Genomic DNA, 22,607 nt, shown 5'->3' with positions numbered 1-22,607 from the left:
TCCTAGCTACTAGGGAGACTGAAGCTAGAGGATCGCCTGACCCCAGGAGTTTGAGGGTACAGTGGGCTATGACCATGCCAATGCATTCCAGCCTGGGTGACAGAGCAAGACCTTGTCTAAGAGGAAAAAAAAAATCTGTCTGCTTTGTTTTTAGGAAGTAGATCTAAATAAAAGAAAACACAAAGCCTGATTCCTTCAACACCTTCAAGAACACATGAAAAATACTAAGAACATAGTATCTTATAAATTCTACATGAATTCCAGGTATTAAACAATTACAGAAACTGAGACGAGTACTTCAAATGTACAGAATTATAGACACAGTGGACAATGTATTTACCATCCATGTTATAAGCTAAAGGTCTGTATCTTCAAAACTACCACCAGAGGGGAGATTCAAGATGTGTTCCTTCCTCTGTGTCATCAACTCAGAAATCATCAGATGCCATTTAATTCCGACCCTCTCACAAAGTCTATCTGTCGGCTAATCTTCCGCTTTGGGACCTGTCTATCCCCTGCTTAGCACTCCCTTCACTCCAGGCTATGTTCAGTGAAAGACAATATGTACAACATCCAGTAAAATATACTAAAAGAAATGTCTGAGTTCTCACACTTCAAAGATCTAATGAAACAAAATCCTGGAAGACTGATTAAGTATGAGGCAGTTTAGAATTATCTTTGAATATAATGTATGAGAAGAAACCTCACTCAATAGAGATTCATCTGTAGATTATAAGCCAAAGACAAACTAGACGCATTCATAGAGAAAATCTAGGAAGCCCACCAGCAAAAGGAGAAATCAACTGCCTCCCTGTTTGAAATACAGATTACATGTTGAATTTATTCGACCAAAAAGTTTCCTCATAACAAATTACTACTTCTAAATGTAAATTAAAGAGTTGCAACAGAGTATAAACAATTAAAAACAGAAAAACATTAAAAAGAAACAGGAGACAATGAAAGGAAATACTGTATTTTGTAAACCTACCGAAAATCAATATCCAATAAAAGGCTTTTAATGTTAGACTTCTTGTCACCTGATGCTGTCAACTTGATCAGCTCATGCAACCTAAAGCAATCAGTGAAAGCAAATGTAATAAGAAATTACAAATGTCATAGACAATAAGCAAACAAACAACAAAACCATCAACGTTCTTCTGGTATTTATGATATTTCAATGAAACACTGAAGAGAATTTGGCAGGTATAATCAAGGTTTCAATTTTGCAAATATTTTTTAAGAGCAGAACTTATCTGAAACAGAGAGGTCTAAAATTACAAACAATTTAGCAGTTAAATCAGAAAGAATCTTCTCTCATGCATCAGAAAGAAATCTATGAAGATTTTTCTCAAATGGAATACAGGTTGCAAACTCCTTAAGACAGGGACTGTGCTTTACATTTTAAATACTCAAAGCTTCATGCTATACCTTGCACAGAGTAAATAACTACTTAATAAAATCTTCATACAGTTTCAATAGTGGTGAGAAGATAATTCTTTAAAAAATCATATGACATACCTTGGTGTTCCAACACACAGTACTCTTCTGAATCCGAGGGCAGAAAGTAAGTCTACCAAGAACTGACAGCTCCGATCAGCAAACAGATACTGGGCATTTGTCTTCTTGTTTTCCAGTGGATAAAGGAGTTGACTGGGCCTTCTTAACTGGGTGATGGACACATCACCCAGAACCTGATGCTCACTATGTTGCCCCCAGTCATCTGGTAACAGCAACTGCTGACATCTTTGACAAAACTTTCTCTGAGTCAAGGGCAACTCAATAAACTTCAAGTACCTTTAAGACAAAATAAAACACAAAGAAATATATTTTAAGTTTATCGTTGTAAACACAACGTGTTTTGCTATTTTTAGCATCCAAAAAGTATTCTTACTTCCTAAAGAGTATCGCGTAAAGAAGAAAGGTAGGAAGAAATCTGTGGAATGTTGGCTGGAATTTATGTCTGGCTGCATACCTACAAAGAGGAAAACGATCAGCAGTTTCATGAGAATTGAGACGCTCCAATTTAGTCACTGAATGAAGATCAATATCCATTTAAAACGTGAAAATAATATATTACTCAAACAACTTAGTAGTAATGACAACTACTATCAAGTTTAAATTTATTGACAAATCCACATGTTCCAACTTTTTCTGTTAAACAGTCTGGCTCACTTGACAGTCATTTTAAAATGAGAAATTAAGATCATTCTTCAAGTTCTTATGACATACTTAGCAAGAAAAATTACCTCCTAAAAGAAAAGATGTTTCTCAAAGCTCCTCTGTTCTTAGCAGTACTGATGGAGTTATAAGCTCACCTCCAAAACAGGAAGACAATATTCAAAGGCTTAAAAAAGACTACACTGAATATCCCATTTGATTTCTTCCAAGTCACCCTTATATCCAATTTCAAAGTCACCATTTCTTTCTTCTTTCTTTTTTAATTTTATTAGAGATTATTAGAAAGAGAAAATAATCATGGTCAGTATGTTTAAAAACTGCTGGTTTTGTATATGTGATGCCAGCTATGAAATCAGAGTAAGAAAACAAAAGAAAAATAAATAATATGATTGAGGACCGTGGAGAGTCAGAAATGTCTAAACCTAAGCAGGTTAAAATAAACAGTGCACTAAATCCTTATAGTTTGGGAAGAGTCATATCATTTTTTTTTTTTTTTTTTTTTTGAGACGGAGTCACCCAGGCTAGAATGCAGTGGTGCAATCTTGGCTCACTGCAGCCTCCACCTCTCAGGTTCAAGCGATTCTCCTGCCTGGGCCTCCTGAGTAGCTGGGACTACAGGCACACACCACCACATCCAGCTAATTTTTCTATTTTTAGTAGAGATAGGATTTCACCATGTCGGCCAGGCTGGTCTGAAACTCTTGACCTCAAGTGATCTGCCCGCCTCGGCCTCCCAAAATGCTGGGATTACAGGCATGAGCCATCACGCCTGGCCTAGTCACACAGTTTTGATGGAACTAAATTCAGGAACTGCAGTGTAAAAACTGTGAACTTAACAGGAAATCAAAGTGAGTTTTAAAATTTTTATATCTAAGCACAGTTTCACTTCAAAGCACACAAGGCAGTGACAAACAGATATTCTGAATGGTTGCAGCAAGAAATAAGCTATCGTGCCGGTAATTTAAATGTTTCTATTTCTATGATAACTGTTCTTTTGACAGCTTTATCTAAAACTAGAAAGAAAAAGGAGATAGAAGGATATTAGAAGAAACTTCTTAGTAATTCAAAGTGAGAATGCCAGTAGAAGAAAGGGCCCTATGAAATGAAATGCAAGTGAAAGGACCAATAAACACTCTTCGGCAACAGAAACACTGAATTTACTACTATTACCTTCATCACTAAGTACTAACCAGGTTGAACAGGCCAGGAACAGTGGCTCACACCTGAAATCCCAGCGCTTTGGGGCCCAAGACAGGAGGATCACTTGAGGCCAGGAGCTCAAGACCAGCCTGGGTAACATAGTTGAGACTCCATCTCTACAAAAAATTCTTAAAATTAGCCAGGTGTGGTGGTATGTGCCTGTAGTCCCAGCTACTTAGGAGGCAGAGGCAGGAGAATCATTTGAGCCCAGGAGTTCAAGGCTGCAGTGAGCTATGATTATGCCACCACACTCTAGCCTAGGCAACAGAGTGAGGCTCTGTCTTTAAAAGAAAAAAATGTTGACAGTTTCCACAGACAGCTATGATGGAGTAACAGAGACCAGATTTACCATGGGCCTTCAAAAGAAGTTTTAAAAAGACAAAATATATGAAACAGCAGTTTGAAGATACCGGACAACTAGCAGCCCAAAACAGTGAACCCCGAGGGAAGGGAACAGAGGTGAGTGGTACGGCTGCCCAGCTTCCTGCCTGTGGAGAGCCGGCAGCACAGGGTTGGAGAACCGAAACACAGCCCAAGGAATTGATGAGACAGAGCTGAGCACTCCAGGAGGCTAGGCGGCCAGAATTCACAGGAAGAGTACTGGCGAATAACCAGGGAGGACAGGAGAGCAGAAAGCTGTACGCTGAGAGAGAGAGAAAAAACGCTCCAGACTGGCTGACAATTCCCCTCGAGTCTTCGGCTGAGTACTGAGCAGCATGTGCACGTGCAGAAACTCCCCAAGGCGAAGGAAAGAACCACTGGCCAGAAGCAGGTGGAATTATCACTGGAAAATACACACAGGTCCAGAATGGTTTGTCTCCCAACAAGCCAGAGTGGAAATGCCTCACAATACACAAGCACTCAAGTACTCAGAAGAGCACTGCCTCAGTAGGGAGGAAAAATTAGCCCTAGAAGCACAAAAGGTTGCTCAGTCCTGCCTAAAAAGCTTAAAGACAAGTCTTCAAAAGCAGGGTCAGCAAACTTTCTGTAAAGGATCAGATAATAAATATTTTGAGCTTGGCAGGCCACAAAGTCTCTCAGTCACAACTATTCTGCAGTGATACCACAAAAGCAAACACAGCCAAGTGAAGAGGCATGGCCAGAGTTGGCTACAGGTAGTAGTTTGCTAAATCCTGCTCAAGAACATCACACTACAACAAGTAACTGTCCCAGAACAAAATCAAAAATACATAAAGGAATTAAAAATATCCAGTATATAACAAGGTAAATTCCATACTACTAGTATCCAATAAAATATTACCAGGTATGCAAAGAAACAGAACAACATGACTCATGATTAGAAAAAAAAAAAAAAATTAGCAAGGCGTGGTAGCTCACATCTGTAATCCCAGAACTTTGTGAGGCTGAGGTCAGTGGATCACCTGAGGTCAGGAGTTTGAGACCAGCCTGGCCAACATGGTGAAACCCTGTCTCTACTAAAAATACAAAAATTAGCCAGGCGTGGTGGAGCACACCTATAATTCCAGCTACCTGGGAGGCCGAGGCAGGAGAATCACTTGAACACAGGGGGCGGAGGCTGCTGTAAGCTGAGATCACACCACTGCACTCCAGCCTCAGTGACAGAGTGAGAATTTGTCTCAAAAAAATAAAAAATTAAAAAATCAAAATCAAAACGTCTAAACAAACCCAGAAATGACATAGGATGATATTGGTAGAGACATTAAAGCCACTCATTGTAACTATATTCCATGTGTTCAAGAGGTGCAGGAAAGCATAAGCCTGTTAAGCAAAGACATAGAAAATATAAAAACATCCAGCTGGGTGCGGTGGCTCACGCCTGTAATCACAGCACTTATGGGAGGCCGAGGCAGGCGGATCATGAGGTCAAGAGATCGAGACCATCCTGGCCAACATGGTGAAACCCTGTCTCTACTAAAAATACAAAAATTAGCTGGGCATGGTGGCACGCAACTGTAGTCCCAGCTACTTGGGAGGCCGAGGCAGGAGAATCACTTGAACCCAGGAGGCAGAGGTTGCAGTGAGCCGAGATCACGCCACTGCACTCCAGCCTGGTGACAGAGTAAGACTCTGTCTCAAACAAAAAAAAAAAGAAAAAAGGAAAACATAAAAAGACGAAATCTACAAAGGTTTGTTAAAATTATTAAAAAAAAAAAAAAAAAAAAAACACCTTACATGGGGAATAACAGTAGTTCAGGGGCTAAAGCAAAAAGCTTTGTGAACTTGAAGGTATGGTCTCAGAACGATATAAAATGAAAAACTGAGGAGCCTAAATATGTGGAAATGAAGCCCTCAAAATAAAGGGGAGGGTGGATTTTGAAAATATAATAAATGATAATTTTCAAAATTACATCAAAAGATCCAAGAAGCTCAGAGAACCACAGTACAAGAAACATGAAGGAAAACTACAAGACACATCATAATAAAATTATTTATTTATTTTCATTTTTTTGAGACAGACTCTCATTCTGTTACCCAGGTTGGAGTACAGTGGTGTGATCACAGCTCACTGCAGCCTTGACCTCCCAGGCTCAAGCGGTCCTCCCACCTCAGCCTCCTCAGCAGCTGCAACTACAGGTGCTTGCCACCACACCTGGCTAATTTTTGTATTTTTTGTAGAGACAGGGTTTTGCTATGCTGTCCAGGCTGGTCTAAACTCCTGGGCTCAAGTGACCCACTTGCTTTGGCCTCCAAAAGTCTTGGGATTATAGGCAAGAGCCACTGCACCTGGCCAGAATGATTTAAAATCAATGATAGTCCAGATGCAGTGGCTCACACCTGTAATCCTAACACTTTGGGAGGCTAAGGTGAGAGGATCGCTTGAGTCCAGGAGTTCGAGACCAGCATGGGAAACATGGCAAGACCCTGTCCCTACAAAAAAATACAAAAATTACCCAGGTGTGGTGGCAAGCGCCTGTAGTTGCAGCTGCTCAGGAGGCTGAGGTGGGGGGACCGCTTGAGCCTGGGAGGTCAAGGCTGCAGTGAGCCGTGATTGCACCACTGCACTCCAGCCTGGGCGACAGAGCAAGATCCTTTCTCTAAACAAACAAACAGGCAATGATAAAGAGAAACCAGAGGAAAAAAGATAGATTGTGGACTGGGCACGGTGGCTCAAGCCTGTAATCCCAACACTTTGGGAGGCTGAGGTGGGCGGATCACTTGAGGTCAGGAGTTCGAGACCAGCCTGGCCAATACGGCAAAACCCCATCTCTATGAAAAATACAAAAATTAGCTGGGCATGGTGGTGGGTGCCTGTGATCCCAGCTACTCAGGAGGCCAAGGCAGGAGAATTGCTTGAACTTGGGAGGCAGAGGTGGCAGTGAGCAGAGATCGTGCCACTGCACTCCAGTCTGGGAGACAGAGTGAGACTCCGTCTTGGAAAAAAAAAAAAAAAAAAAAGATAGATTATGTAAAGAGGAACAGAGATAAAGATAAAAATGACATCAGGCTTCTCACTGAAAACAATACAAGCAAGATGACATTGGGCCAATACCAATTCTACACAAATTCTTTCAAAAAACTGAAGAGAGAACACTTCCCAATTCATTTCATGAGGCCACCATTATCCCAATACCAAAACCAGGAAAAAAAATTACAAGAAAACTACAGACAAACATGCCTCATGAACACAAACTCAAAAATTATTAACAAAATTTAAGCAAATCAAAACCAGCAATATATAAAAAGCTATTACATCATGACCAAATATAGTTTATCCTAGCAAAGCAAGGTTGTTTAAAAGTTTGAATTCAATCAATGTAATTCATATTAACGGGCTTTTTTGAAAAAAAGATAATTTCATTAGGTGCCCCCCAAAAACGCACTTGACAAAATCAAACATCCACTGATGATAAAGTTTCTCAGGCTGGGTATGGTGGCTCATGCCTATAATCCCAGCACTCTAGGAAGCCTGAGGCAGGAGGACTGCTTGAGCCCAGGATTTTGAGACCTGCCTGGGCAAGATAGTAAGATCCTCATCTCTTCAAAAAGTAAAAAAATTAGCTGGGTGTGGTAGTACGCACCTATAGTCCCAGCTACTGGGGAGGCTGAGGTGGGAGGATCACTTGAACCGAGGAGGTAGAGGCTACAGTGAGCCATGATCGTCCCACTGCACTCCAATCTGGGTGACAGAGTGTGACAGAGAAAAAGAAATAAAAGAAAGAAAAAGAAGACAGGAAGGAAGGGAGGGAGGGAAGGAGGAAGGAAGGAGGGGAGGGAGGGAAGGAGGAAGGGAGGGAGGGAAAGAGGAAGGGAGGTAGGGAGAGAGATTCTCAAAAAACCAGGAATAGAAGGGAACTTCTACAATCTGACACAGGGCATCGAAGAAAAACCTATTGCTAACACCATACAGCTGAAAGACTGAATACATTTCCCCAAGACTCGGACAAAGCAAAGATGTCTGCTCTCAGCCTTCTACTCGACATTGACTAAGGGTTTCTAGCCAGTTTGATAAGACAAGATAAAAAAACAAAAGACATAAATTGGAAAGGAAACATTAAAACTTCTTTATTCACAGACAACACGATCATACATGTACAAAATCCTAAGGAAATCTTCAAAAAGCCTGCTAGAACTAGTAAGCTTATCAAGATTTCAAAATAAAAGATCAATATATAAAATCAACTGTACTGTTAAAGACTAGCAATAGACAATTAGAAACTGAACTTTTAAAACAATACAATTTAAAACCACATTAAAATACATGAAATACTTCATGATAAATCTGACAAAAGATGTGTAACTGCAGTGCACTGAAAATTACAAAACATCACCAAGAAAAATTAAAGATGACTTAGTAACTGAAGAGATACACCAGTCACAGACTAGAAAACTCAATACTATTAAGATGTCAATTCTCCCCAAATGTATCTATAAAATCAACACACTCGCAATCAAAATCGCAGCAGGATTTTTTGTAGAAACTGAAAACCTCATTCAAAAAATTCATAAGAAAATAAAAAGGACCTATAATAGCGGAAACAACTTTGAAAACAATGGACAAAGAATACTTACACTACCCAATTTCAAGAAGACACTATAAAGTCACAGTAATCAAGACAATGTGGTATTTATGTAAAGATACACCTATAGGTCAAGGGAAAAAAATAGTCCAGAAAAAAAAACACATATAAAGTTAACTGATTTTTGAGAAAGGTGCTGCAGTAGGCTGAATGATGCCCCCTCACTCCCCACATCCTACCAAAGAGAATATGGAACCTGTGAATACACATATAGGACCAAAGAAAATTTACAGATGTCATGAAGTGATGGATCTTAAGATGCGGAGGTTATCCTGGGTCATCTGGGTAGACTCAACATAATTACAAGGGTTCTTACAAGCCAGAGGCAGTGGAGTGAGGGTGAAGATTATGTGGTGACAGAAGCAGAGACTGGAGTGATGTGCTATGAAAACAGAGCACGGGGCCACAGCCAAAAGATGTAGGTGGCCCCAGACGCTGGAAAAAGCAAGAAACAAATTCTCTTCTCAGAGTCTTCAGAAGGAACTAGCCCCACCAACAGCTTAACTTTAACCTGCTTTAGTTGATTTTGGACATTTGGCTTCCAGAACTGGAATAATAAATCTATGTTGTTGTAAACCACTACACTTGTGGTTAAGTTGTTCCAGCAGAAACAGGAAAACTAATGCAGGTGCCAAATCAATTCAATGAGGAAAGGATAATATTATCAACAAATGGTGCTGGAAAAGTTTTTTTTCTCTCTCTCTAATCCCACAGCAGATAAGGTGCTGGAAAAGTCTGAAAGCCATATGCAAAGCAATGAACCTTGACTCTTACCTCACTTCATATAAAAAAAATTAACCCTGAATACATCATAGACCTAACTCTAAGAACTAAAACTAGAAAACTTTAAAGAAAACATATTAGAAAATAATAATGACTGGGTTTGGCAAAGATTTCTTAAATAAGACTCAAGCACAAAGTGTAAGAATCAATAATATGAACTTCGTCACGACTTAAAATTTTTTTCTTCAAAAGATACTCATCATAAGTGACAAAAATAAATAAATTGGACTTAATAAAAAATTTTAAACTTTTGCACAGCAAAGGATACCATTAAGAAAGTGAAAAGACAGCACAGTGGCTCATGCCTATAATCCCAGTACTTTGCGAGGCTGAGGCAGGCACAGCCCTTGAGGTCAGGAGTTTGAGATCAGCCTGGCCAACATGGTGAAACACCATCTCTACTAAAAAAAAATTAGCCGGGTGTGGTGGCACACGCCTGTAATCCCAGCCACTCAGGAGGCTAAGGCACAAGAATCACTTAAACTCAGGAGGCGGAGGTTGCAGTGAGCCAAGATGGCACCACTGCTAAAAAAAAAAAGGAGAGTGAAAAGACAACCCAAGAATGGCAGAAAATATTTCAAATTATATGCCAGGTAAAGGAACTGTATCCACAATGTATAAGGAATAACTCAACAATAAAAAGACAATTAGCCCAATTCAAAAATAGCAAAGGAACTGAATAGACATTTCTCCAAAGATAATACAAAAACAGTCAACAAGCACATAAAAAGATGCTCCATGTCATAAACACAAATTAAAATCACAATGCAATATCACTTCACAATGGCTATAATTAAAAGGACAGATAATAACAAGTATTGTAGGAGACAGGAAAAAATCTGATTCCTCATACGTTGCTAATAGGAAAGTAAAATGGTGCAGCCACTTTGGAAAAGTTTGGCAGTTTGGGAAAAATTAAACGTATATCCACCATATGATCCACCCACTCTATTCCTAGTATTTACCCAAGAGAAATAAAACCATGAGTCCATACAAAGACATATACATAAATGTTCATAGCAGCTTTTTTCTAAGAGTCAGTAACTCAGGAAACTTATAGGACTACAAACAGGTGAATGGAAATATCCATACAGTGGAACATTATTTGTGAATAAAGGAATGAACTGTTGACAAACACATCAACATGGATGAATATCAAAAATATTTATGCTAAATAAATGAATGCACCTGCCCTTAAAAAACAGTACATACTGGTACATACTGGCCAGGCACAGTGGCTCATGCCTGTAATCCCAGCACTTTGGGAGGCCGAGGCAGGCAGATCATGAGGTCAGGAGATAGAGACCATCCTGGCCAACATGGTGAAACCACGTCTCCACTAAAATACAAAAAAAAAAAAAAAAAATTAGCCAGGCGTGGTGTGCACCTGTAGTCCCAGCTACTTGGGAGGCTGAGGCAGGAGAATCGCTTGAACCTGGGAGGTGAAGAGTGCAGTGAACTGAGATTGCACCTTTGCACTCCAGCCTGACAACAGAGTGAGACTGTCTCAAAAAAAAAAAACACAAAAAACAGTACATACTGTATGATTACCTTTATATAAACTTCTAGAAAATGCAGACTAATCTATAGTGACAGAAAGCAGATCAGTGGATGTCTGGGGACCCTAGGGGTGCAGGGATATAAAATAGTGGGGCAGGCAGAAACTTCTGGAGGTAATAGTATGTTCATTATCTTGACTGTGGTGATGATTTCACGGGCAGATGTATGTGTCAAAATTCATCAAATGGTACATTTTAAATATGTGCAATTTATTATATGTAAAGTATCATACCTCAGTAAAGGTAAAAATGTCGGGGGAAAAGTGAATTTTCCGCTAACAATCCCCATATACTAGGGTGACCACACATCCCTGGTTGCCCAGGACAGTCCCAGTTGACATCTTCCATCCTGGAGTTCTATCTGGTTATTGCCTCCTTCCCCTCCAGTCTCAAGAAGTATCTGGGTCTGGATTTAAATTCTATAGTCACCCTACATACAACCCCCATCACATTGTGAAAATTAAATCAAATTCCAAAAGTGGTATATCATAAAGAGTAATAATCTCAAAGAACTACAAAACACCAAATTTTAAAAATATATGTTTTCATAGTGATATTAAAAAAAACAACAACAACAGAACAATGATCCTGATTAATCAACTTTGGAAGTTGCTGCAGTACCAAATCATTTTTCCAAAAACTAGTTAAAAACAACAGGAGGGGAAGGATGAAACATTTATCTTTTCTTTCCCACATGAACTGTAACAAAGTAAGCTGACAGTTGATGAAACAAAGTTCTTTTTTACAGAAGAATTACAGCTAATGAATGCATAAACAATGACAAGATTCCAAAACCTTTTACAACCTCTGGGCAATGATCATCAGTTACTGCTAAAATCATTAGACAAAGGGCTGATGGGGAGCTTTGTAATGGATGGTTTACCTGAACATGTGATTAATCTTAATATCACAAAAAGGAACAACCAAACATTATCTGCCTTTTGATGTGATGCAAAGAATTAGCCTTAAGAGGCGACTATAGTTGCTACTGGGGAAGGAGAAATGCAGAGGTGGAAACAGGAGCGTTGATTATTATTTGCAAATGCACTCTCATAGAACGATTTGATTCTACTACCACATACATGATTTTGTAAACTTAGATACAATTCATGTACCATATAATTCACCCTTTCAAAGTGGACAATTCAGGCCAGGTGCAGCGGTTCATGCCTATAATCCCAGCACTTTGGGAGGCCAAGGTGGGTGGATCGCTTGAAGCCAGGAGTTCAAGACCAGCCTGACCAATAGGGCAAAACCCCATCTCTACTAAAAATACAAAAATTAGCCAGGCATGGTGGCGTGCACCTGTAATTCCAGCTACTTGGGAGGTTGAGACACGAGAATCTCTTGAACCCGGGAGGCAAAGGTTATGGTGAGCCAAGATCACGATGCCAATGCACTCCAGCCTGGGTGACACAGTAAGGCTCCGTCTCAAAAAAATAAAAAAAAAATAAAGTGTACAATTCAGTGGTTTTTAAACAGAAGTCTTTTATTAATTAAAAAAAAGTTAAATCAAAAATGATATCTGGTATTGTATGATTCTGTTTATATGAAACGTCTAGAATAGGCAAATCCATAGAGGCAGAAAGTAGAATAGTGGTTGCTAGAAGCTGGGGTGGGGAGTGGGGAAATGGGAGTAACTGCTGACAGGCATGAGGTTTCCTTTTGAGGTGATGAAAATGTTCTGGAAATAGATTGTGATAGTTGTACATCTTTGTACAGTGAGCCATGATCATGCCACTGCATTCCAGCCTGGGTGAGAGAGCAAGACCCTATCTCAAAAACAAACAAATAAACAAATAAATAAAAAGAGAGCCTGTCAGCCTGCATCACAAAGCAAAATCCAACCACTCTATTTCATCATTTCTAAGGTGTATATTTTTTCACATTTTAGCATCTGCAATATGGAGATGATTTATAATTGCCGTCAGCCAAACAGAGGCCAAGATGTAGTTCAGACCTCTTGAAAACTTGGTCCTTGCTTTTGAAGCTGTCATGTCTTCAGGCAAGTGTTGTGCATGGCTGGAATTACAGGTGGAGAGTTAATTGCCATCACCCTATGATTCATTACTGAAACACATCATGTACTTTCAGTCAGCCACCAGAACAGAACAACAGGACATGCATTTGATATTAGAGAAGTAAATATCCCTTGGCCAGGTACTGTGGCTCACACCTGTAATCCCAGCTACCCAGGAGGCTGAGGCAGGAGGATCACTTGATTCCAGGAGTTCCAGATCAGCTTGGGCAATATATTGAGACCCCCCCATCTCTAAAAATATTTTAAAACACTAGCCAGAGCCGGGCGCCATGGCTCACACCTGTAATCCCAGCACTTTGGGAGGCTGAGGCAGGTAGATCACTTGAGGTCAGGAGTTCAAGACCAGCGTGGCCAACATGGTGAAACCCTGTCTCTACTAAAAATACAAAAATTAGCTGGGCGTGGTGGTGGGTGCCTGTAATCCCAGCTACTTGGGAGGCTGAGGCAGGAGAGTCACTTGAACCCCAGAAGCGGAGGTTGCAGTGAGCCAAGATCACGCCACTGCACTCCAGCCTTGGCAATAGAGGAAGACTCCATCTCAAACAAACAAACAAACAAAATTAGCCAGGAAGACCCCTTAATCCCAAAAGTTGGAGGCTACAATGAGCTATGAATGCACCACTGCACTCCTGCCTGGGCAACAGATGAAACTCTGCCTCCAAAAAAAAGAAAGAAAAGAAAGGAAAGAAGAGAAAGAAAGAAAAGGAAAGGAAGAAAGAGCGGCAGCAAGAACGAAAGAGAGAGAGAGAAAGAAAGAGACAGAGAGAGAAAAGAAAGAAAAAATATACCTGGTTGAAAGAATAACAACAACAATTAAGGCCTTTAGAGGACCTAAGAAAGGAAAATCCCACAAGTAGAGGAAGTTGTGTCGGGTTTTGTTACTCAAATATGGTTAAAAGGACTACCTATCACCCACTGAGTAACACTAGCTGAAGGCAGAAGTCGCAAAATCACTAGGAAGGGAGGAAAGAAAGTTCAAAGCAATGAGGGGCTGATGTGGTGATGATTCACTCACCATAAGGAGCTGAGTTTAATCATTTTTAAAAGAAGGAAAAGAACACTGCAAAATGAACCTCCACTTACATGATACATCTTTGTGCCTTGTCAATTACCTCTTTCCTTTAAGTATTTCCAAACTGCCCTTCAGAAAGCTTCACTGCTAGTTTATTAACCTTTTCTTGATAAAAGATAAACTGAGATCTTGTGCATATTTCTCTCTATTCAAAATCGCAACATAATCAGCAACTATCGTGCCTTAAATTTAACATTCAGACACACGGCCTTCTAAAAGTTTGGTAGAGAGAACATGAGAATATGAAGCGCTCAAGATTACTCAGCTTTCCCCCCTTATTCGTATTTACAACACATTCCCCAGCATTCCCCAGGGGGAGAGAAATTCATTCTGCTGCATGGCTCAGCATGATTCACAAATTGCAGGCCAGCATTTTGAAATGTCATTTTTATTGATCTCCATTTGATGTTCCATTTGCCTTTCCTGGAGTACACAAATTATGTTTATGGCATTTCTCTAATAGCAGACCTTGAAAATCTCAGTTTAAATGAGATCTGAAAAAAAATAACCAAATGAAATATCAACGAAACAAAACTATTTGGATGCACATAAATTAATGCTGACTTTAGCATTTAAATATCTTCCCTAAGTCTTCATAGGTCACAATAAGGGTGCAAACATACTATATAATAAACATAATAACACATTTCAGAGCATAACAGGCAGCTAAAAACTATATAAAAAAAGCAAATCTCAGGCACAAAATGTAAATATGTCAACTGAACACATATGAAACAGAAAGCATGGTTCAAAGAGTGAGATTAGAAAAATGAAAATCAAATCCTACTCTGTAAACCTAGAAATCTGTGCAGCGCTACCAATCCCATAATAAAAATCAGCTAACAGGTCAATTTATCTGGCTAGCTACCATAAGTCCTTACAAATGATTTTGAAAATAAATTAGTCAATGAAAAGCTATTGTAACTGCACAAAAACATGAAAAATTTGCTTTATAGAATATGTATAATTTTAAGAATCAGTATAAAGTTTAAAAGCAGTTTAATATTTTCAAATATAATAGTTGTTTAATAAGCTAACTTATAAATGAGTTATACAAAATTAAATTATCCACATTAGAAAATAATTACACTCTCAAGCAATAGTACATCATCCTTAGGTCTACTTACACATAACAATGAACTGCTAGTCTCAGGCTGAAGACAGACAAAGAGAATAGGTTATTTATTATGCCTTTGATTTTAAAAAGCCCAAATTATAATAGGACTCTTTATCTTAAGACACTGAGTATTTTCAGAATTACTGCTTTCAAACCGTTTGCTCCAGAGAAAGCATATAATAAAGCACAGGAACATTGATTACAAAGTGATACAGTGAAATCAATGATATTAAATTTCTACCCATCTTCCAAAACCTGTTCAGATGTCCTCTCCTTACCCTGTACTGATCACCTAAGCCACAAGTTACGCCCTAAGGCTTCTGACTTCTAAAGCACTTAGCCTTTGCTTTTTTTTTTTTTCTTTGAGACGGAGTCTCGCTCTCTCGCCCAGGCTGGAGTGCAGTGGCACAATCTTGGCTCACTACAAGCTCCGCCTCCCAGGTTCACACCATTCTCCTGCCTCAGCCTCCCGAGTAGCTGAGACTACAGGCGCTCGCCACCACGCCCGGCTAATTTTATTTGTATTTTTAGTAGAGACGGGGTTTCACCGTGTTAGCCAGGATGGTCTCGATCTCCTGACCTCGTGATCCACCCGCCTCGGCCTCCCAAAGTGCTGGGATTACAGGCATGAGCCACTGCACCCGGCCAGCACTTAGCCTTTTCTATGAATACTGTGGATACTTAACACACCTTACTTTATACTAAATTATCTTTATTTATATATCTCAACCCCATTACTAGCATTTTAAATGCTTTTTGAGCATTCAATAAATACCTGCTGAATGAATGAATGAGTGAATGAATGACTAGGTGGACAGATGGTTGGATGGAGACTTCTGGCCACACAATCCAAGGTAATAGGTCACAGATGGTTTAAGATATTGAAAAGCATTTTACTGAGACATGCTGGCAAGAATTAGCACTAGATAAAAGATGAAATTATGGCCCCCCCCAAAAAAAATAACCTTTTAAAAATTCTTTAATAATTCATATTTTACCAAGCTTTTATGTTCTAATTAATATAAAATATGAATTTCAAAATTTTTTTATCAAAAAAACATACTCTGGCACTACAAAGATAAGAACAGTGGTTTAGGCCTGGCATGGTGGCTCACGCCTGTAATTCCAGCACTTTGGGAGGTCAAGATGGGCAGACCACCGGAGGTCAGGAGTTTGACACCAGCCTGGCCAACATGGTGAAACCCCGTCTCTACTAAAAACACAAAAATTAGCTGGGCATGGTGGCAGGTGCCTGTAATCCCAGCTACTTAGAGGCTTGAGATAGGAGAATCACTCGAAACCAGGATGTGGAGGTGGCAGTGAGCCGAGATCGCGCCACTGCCCTCTAGCGTGGGTGACAAGAGTGAAACTCTCTCTCAAAAAAAAAAAGAGAGTGGAAAAAAAAAAAAAAGAGAGTGGAAAAAAAAAAAAAAGAACAGTGGTTTAGCTCCAAACTAAAATTTTACTATGCTAGAAATAAGATCACCTAGATTTTCTTACAGAGTTTAATTAAATCACCAATATCCTTCTAACAGAAACATGCTTATCAGATAAAAGTGTTAAGGACAGAATACAAAACTATGTATACATTACGGCTACAAACAAACCTGGCATAGGAAAAAAAGCCAGAAGGAAATAATACAAAATGACCAAAGTGATGAGTTCAAAGGAAGAAACCACGGGCCATTTGGTTCTACTTTCTCCGTCTTCAATACTCTATTTTCTCTCAATAATCACTATGATAAATCCCTGCATAAGTCCTTACCTTTTCTCTCCTTATGTATCCTCAAATTAAATCGCTATGCATCATATATTACTATCTGCTTTTACATTTAAAAATAATCTTTTAGAATCAGGCATAAGATGAGTCACAGCTTAGTACTTCTCATAGTGTGAACATGATAAAGTATAACTCCTGTAAGCCTCAATTTTCTCATTGAAGTAAACCACCTCTGCAGGACTAAATAATATCTCATGTAAAACACCTAGCACAGTGCCTACCTCACAGTAGTGCTCCATTTTCTTTTCTTTCTTTTTTTTTTTTTTTTTTTTTTTTTTTGTGACAGCGTCTCACTCTGTCACCTAGGCTGGAGTGTAGTGGCACGATCTTGGCTCACTGCAACCTCTGCCTCCCAGGTTCAAGCGATTCTCCTGCGTCAGCCTCCCAAGTAACTGGGATTATAGACGCTGCCACTACGCCTGGCTAATTTTTGTAATTTTAGTGGAGATGGTATTTCACCATGTTGGCCAGGCTGGTCTCGAACTCCTGACCTCAAGTGATCCACCCACCTCGGCCTCCCAAAGTGCTGGAATTACAGGTATGAGCCACCATGCCTGGCCTCAATTTTCTTTAATTCCCTTTTCAAGATGTTTTGGGTGATGACTGAATTCCCACACAGTAAATACATAGACATCTCTGACTAACCACTGTAGTTAAGGGACAATCAAATTATACTGAGAAATGCCTCCTGTATCAAATGACTTTAAAATCTACTACTAAACAGCCCAGGAAAAATATTATAAATACACCCCAGTACTCCTCTGTGCTTAGTCTAAATGAGGCCTCACAATCTTTCTGAACACAGCAGCCCAAGTAAAATGAAGGAGCTGCCCATAAAAGTGAAAACCTATTTGTCATCAGTAACCTAGCCAAGAGGCTTTTTAAGGAGCTTCTCCCAGCACATACTGTATAATGTCAGTGACACAGGTAAGAGATAAATTCTTTTCACAAGTTTGTCAAAAAATTACATCTACGACTCAACTCTAATCCACCCAATAAAACATTTCAACAATGCAGATTTTTAAAAATAGATGTTTAGAGATTTTTCAAGTTTGGTTTAGTGTTTCAAAAAAGAAACATCACAGCAAATCTTCATAACAATGGATTTGATAATGGGTTCTGATCTATACACCAAAAGCACAAGCAACAACAACAAAAATTGATAAATTGAACTTCATCAAAATTAAAAACTCTTGTGCTTCAAAGGACATTAAGAAAGTCAAAAGACAACCTACAGAATAGGAGAAAATATTTGCAAATCATATATTTGGCAAAGTTGTAATATCCAGAACATATAAAGAACTGCTGTGACTCAACAACAAAAAGATAACCCAATTAAAAATGGATAAAGGACTCGAACAGACATTTTTCCAAAGATCATACATAAATAGCCAATAAGCACATGAAACGATGATTCACATCATTAGTAATTTGATAAAAAACAAAAATCAAAGCTGCAATGACATACCACTTCACAATTACTAGGATGGTTGTAATCAGAAAAACAAGAAATAATAAGTGTTGGCAAGGATGCGGAGAAATTGGAATGCATATATACACTCCTAGTGGGAATGTAAAATGGTGCAGCCACTATGGAAAACAGTTTGGTGGTTCCTCAAAAAACTAAACACAGAATTACTGACAATTCCACGTCTAGGTATATACCCAAAAGAATTGAAGACACGGTCTCAAACTAATATTTGCATATCAATGTTCACTGTAGCATCATTCACAACAGCAAAAAAGTAGACACAGCCCAAATGTCCATCAACAGATGAACGGATTTTTAAACTGTGGTACAGACAGACAACGGATATTATTCAGTTGTAAAAAGGAATACAGTTCTGATACATGCTACCACATGAATGAACCTTGAAGACATTATGCTAAGTAAAATAAGCCAGACCCAAAGGACAAATATTGTATAGTCTCGCTTATATGAGGTACACAGAACTGTCAAATTCATAGCAACAAAAATAGTCGGGCACAATGGCTCATGCCTGTAACTCTCACAGTTTGGGAGGCTGAGGTGGGCGGATCCCTTGAGCCCAGGAGTTCTAGACCAGGAGTTCTGGGCAACCCAGCAAGACCTTATCTCTATAAAAAAAAATAATAAATTAGCTGGGTGTGGCGGCGTGTGCCTGAAGTCCCAGCTACTCAGGAGGCTGAGGTGGAGGATTGGTTGAGCCCAGGAGGTTGAGGCTATAGTGAGTCATGACAGCACCACTGCACTTCAGCCTGGGCAACACAGAATGAGACCCTGTCTCAAAAAAAAAAAAAAAAAACCACAAAAATAAATCAGAGGTTACCAGGGTTTGGGAGGAGGTGGAATGAGGAGTTACAGCATAATGGTGGCAGTTTCTGTTTGGAGTGATGAAAAAGTTTTGCGAATAGGGACGATGGTTACACAACAACATGAATGTACTTAATGTCACTGAATTGCACACTTGAAAATGATTAAAATGGCAAATTTTATATTATATATGTAACTACAATAAAAATAAATAAATGAAAGTAAACTTAAAGGCACAGAAAAAGGCAATAACAAAGAAACATGACAGCTAAACAAATAAAGAAAAATGACACTGCATCAGTACCTTTCCACACACTGCCTTCGGGACAGGGGAGGCTGACATCTTCGGTTATGAGCTTCTCGGGCAGCAAGTCTAGCTCCTGACAACTGAAAGACAGTACAAAACCCATTGAATAAACTGTGAAATATCTATCATCCTAGAAGAACTGGCATCACATTCTGACATCAAGAAGACAGAAATTCAACCAACTCAACAGGCATTCATTTCAGGGGAAAACAAAACAGCGAAAACTGGGAAAATCCTAGAGCAGCTTGAAGCAATATCCAGCATATTAAAGCACTGAGAGATTAACATATGTTCACTGTAGCATCATCCACAATAGCAAAAAGGTGGACACAAGCCAAGTATTCACCTTAATGGGTCTGCAGAAGAGTGGTATATAATACTGTTTTACCACAAACCTAACAAAACTGAAAATTCTCTGGTCAAAGTTTTCAGAAACTTCAACTGGAGCCGAGTTCAAGAGGATACCAAGCTCATGACTATATCTCTAAGTGCCTTCATTGGTCATCTAATAGCTGTATAAGGGATGTTCAGTACAAATGTTCAAAAAAAGTGTTTTTTAACACTTTCTGGAATGATCATGATTTCTCTTTAGTGAGAAATCTGTATCTGCCAATGTGCTATAGACTGAATGTTTGTGCCCCCTAAAATTCGTATGTTGAAGCCTTAACCCCAATGTGATGGTATTTAAATGAGGGGCCTTTGAGAAGTAATTAGGTCAAGAGGGTAGAGCCCTCAGGAATGAGATTAGCGTCCTTCTAAGACAGACAGTGCTTGCTTCCTCTCTCTGGGAAATGAGGATATAAAGAAAGGATGACCCTCTGCAAATCAGGAAGAGGACAGGACCTACACCAGACACTAGATCTGCCAGCATCTTGATCCTGGACTTCCCAGTCAAACTGATGTCTGTCGTTTAAGCCACACAGCCTATGGTACTTTTGTTACAGAAGCCCAAGCTAACACACAGAAGATCAGCCCCACCCAATATTACCACCTCAGAGAGTCTTATGGGGAATTAAGACTTTGAGACAGTAGTTTTAAGATATCAGTAATCAGAGTAAACATGAACTCGTTTTCTGAACCAACAAACATAGTATCTCCATCTCTCTTAAGAGATTTATATGTTCAGACCGCATATTTTTATTGGTTTACACGTTCTCAACAAAATTGTCACATATACCAAAAATAAAAAATAAATATACAAAAAGTTGATATACCTTTTCATCTTCCCACTGAAAAAAATTACAGTCTTTTCTATCTCTACAGGCTGAACAGGCATAAAACCTCCGAGTTTCTTCTTTCCCTTGGGTCACCTTTACAAACAGAAGAGTGGGTCCTAGTTCCAGAACAGAAAAAAAAAAAAAGTGTCAAGTAACAGTCATCTACGTCAAGTTCTTAGTTTTCACCGCCCTTAAATAAAATTTGTTTGAGCTTTATGCACAATTTATCATAATTACATCCATCTCTTTGGTTGGTTGTTTTTTGTTTTGTTGGGGTTTTTTGTTTTGTTTTCTTGAGACAGGGTCTCCCTCTGTCGCCCAGGCTGGAGCGCAGTGGCACAATCATGGCTCACTGAGATCTCTGCTTCCTAGCCTCAAGCGATTCTCCCGCCTCAGCCTCCCAAGTAGCTGGGACTACAGTTGCGTGTCCCCAGCTGTTTTTGTTTTTTTGTAGACGGAGTGTCACCATTTTTGCCCGGGCTACTCTCAAACTCCTGGGCTCAAGCGATCAGCCCGCCTCGGCCTCCCAAAGTGCTGGAACTACAGGTGTACGCCACCACGCCGGCTTCTCTGTGTTTAGGGTATGTTTCTTTTCTCTCTGTTACAACATTCCAGCAGTGACTACTTATAAATAATTTTTGAAAACTGGTCCCTCCAGAAAGAAAATGCTATTGTCGGTATAGTTGCTGTCTACGTTGTGAATATTACAAACCTGAGACTAAAACAAGGAAGGGACTCAGAGAATTGAGGACTTTGACATCTCTTGCGCGGTTACCCTTGCAGTGAAAACCCGAGCTTTGAGCTGGACACGCCCACTTTCTGTAAGTTAGAGAAAAACTGAGCCTAGTTCGCAGGCAAGAATTACACTGTCTTTCTCCCTAATTTTTTATTTTTGAAGGGAGAGCAAATCAACAAATGAAATCCCCAAGTACTTGTCAACGAGAACTATTCAATACCATGCATCCTTCTCTTTGCCTACCTTTCTGCCCCTTCCCCCCAAAAAAGAGATGAAATAGTCCTGGAGCCAAAACCACACGAGTGGAGACTTGCTCTGAATGTTTCTCAAGTAAGTTGAAAAACACCATGTTCCGAGGAAGGAGTATTTTCTAGGCAGCACACTGGTGAGGGAAAGAGGCGGATAAAAATACAGGAGCCCCAAAAGCCACTTCCAATCCAAATCACACCCTCAGCGCCCGGCAGCTAGGCTGAGCCCAGACTCTGACCCACCGTGAGGGCACAGCGGGGCGGGGACGGCAGGATCCAAAGGAAACACCACCTCCATTCCCGAGCTTCCCCGGCACCCTGCGCTGCCCTCTACCTCCACAGCTTCAAACCTATCCCTGGAGGCCGCCATCTTCCCGCCGCCGTCCCGAAAGCCTCAGTACGAAACAACAATGCTGAGAAAGAGCGCCCCCGCGACCCAAAGCGACCCACAGCGCCCCCAGGCGCTTAGGAGGAGCTGGGGCGGGGGCTGCCGCGGCGGAGGCCACGCCCCGAAACGCAGTTCCCGCCCACCTGGGGGCTGCACCTAAGCGGCCCCTAGCGGTGGGGCTCGCAGGTCACTTGTGGGACCTGTACCATGAGCTCAGCGCCTGAAAGCACCCTCCTTTCTTAAGAATATAGCCAGGAGGTGAGATGATTCGAACAAAGACTTGGTTGTATTGTAGGTCCAAAAGGCAGCATTACCACCTCTGCCAAATAGCTGAAATGGCTGCAGCAGCTGCGATTGAAGGACCATTCTTTGTTTTTCAAAGTCACAGTCACTGCATCATCCTCTGTAACTTCTGGACAACGCTGAAAGTTGCACATCATAGTTGCATACTCATTGACATTTATACATTAGAAAGAAAGAAAACCGTCCTGATTTGCAGATGACATGATTGTCCACATTTTAAAAATCCGAAAGAATCTATCAGGAAAACACCTCCAGTTTAAACTGAGTTCAGCAAGGTTGCAGGATATGAGATAAACACACAAACATCAACTGGATTTCTAAATACTAGCAATGATCACAAGAACACTCAAAAATAGAATACCACTTACAATCACTCAAATAAATG

General features: G+C 40.0%; 1 protein-coding gene across 3 annotated transcripts in view; it reads right to left on the bottom strand.

Moving 5' to 3' along the window:
- ZCCHC4 (zinc finger CCHC-type containing 4) overlaps positions 1 to 21,946 on the bottom strand; it is a 56,730-nt gene extending 34,784 nt beyond the window's left edge. The window contains exons 1-6 of one of the 3 annotated variants that reach the window (XM_009239853.4): positions 21,866 to 21,922; positions 21,527 to 21,665; positions 20,545 to 20,663; positions 19,328 to 19,410; positions 1,519 to 1,794; positions 989 to 1,069 (exon numbers count right to left, since the gene is read on the bottom strand). In XM_009239853.4, coding sequence (XP_009238128.1) covers positions 989 to 1,069; positions 1,519 to 1,794; positions 19,328 to 19,410; positions 20,545 to 20,663; positions 21,527 to 21,632 — 665 coding nt within the window. In that variant the 5' untranslated portion in view covers positions 21,633 to 21,665; positions 21,866 to 21,922. The other 2 variants (XM_002814647.4, XM_054553787.2) reach the window with 2 other exon arrangements.
- Between the last annotated feature and the right edge of the window lie 661 nt (positions 21,947 to 22,607).

The sequence above is a fragment of the Pongo abelii genome, chromosome 3 (genome assembly GCF_028885655.2).
Source record: "Pongo abelii isolate AG06213 chromosome 3, NHGRI_mPonAbe1-v2.0_pri, whole genome shotgun sequence".
Classification (NCBI taxonomy): domain Eukaryota; kingdom Metazoa; phylum Chordata; class Mammalia; order Primates; family Hominidae; genus Pongo; species Pongo abelii.
Note: the sequence above shows the minus strand (reverse complement) of the source record. Positions and strands in the feature narration are given on the sequence as shown.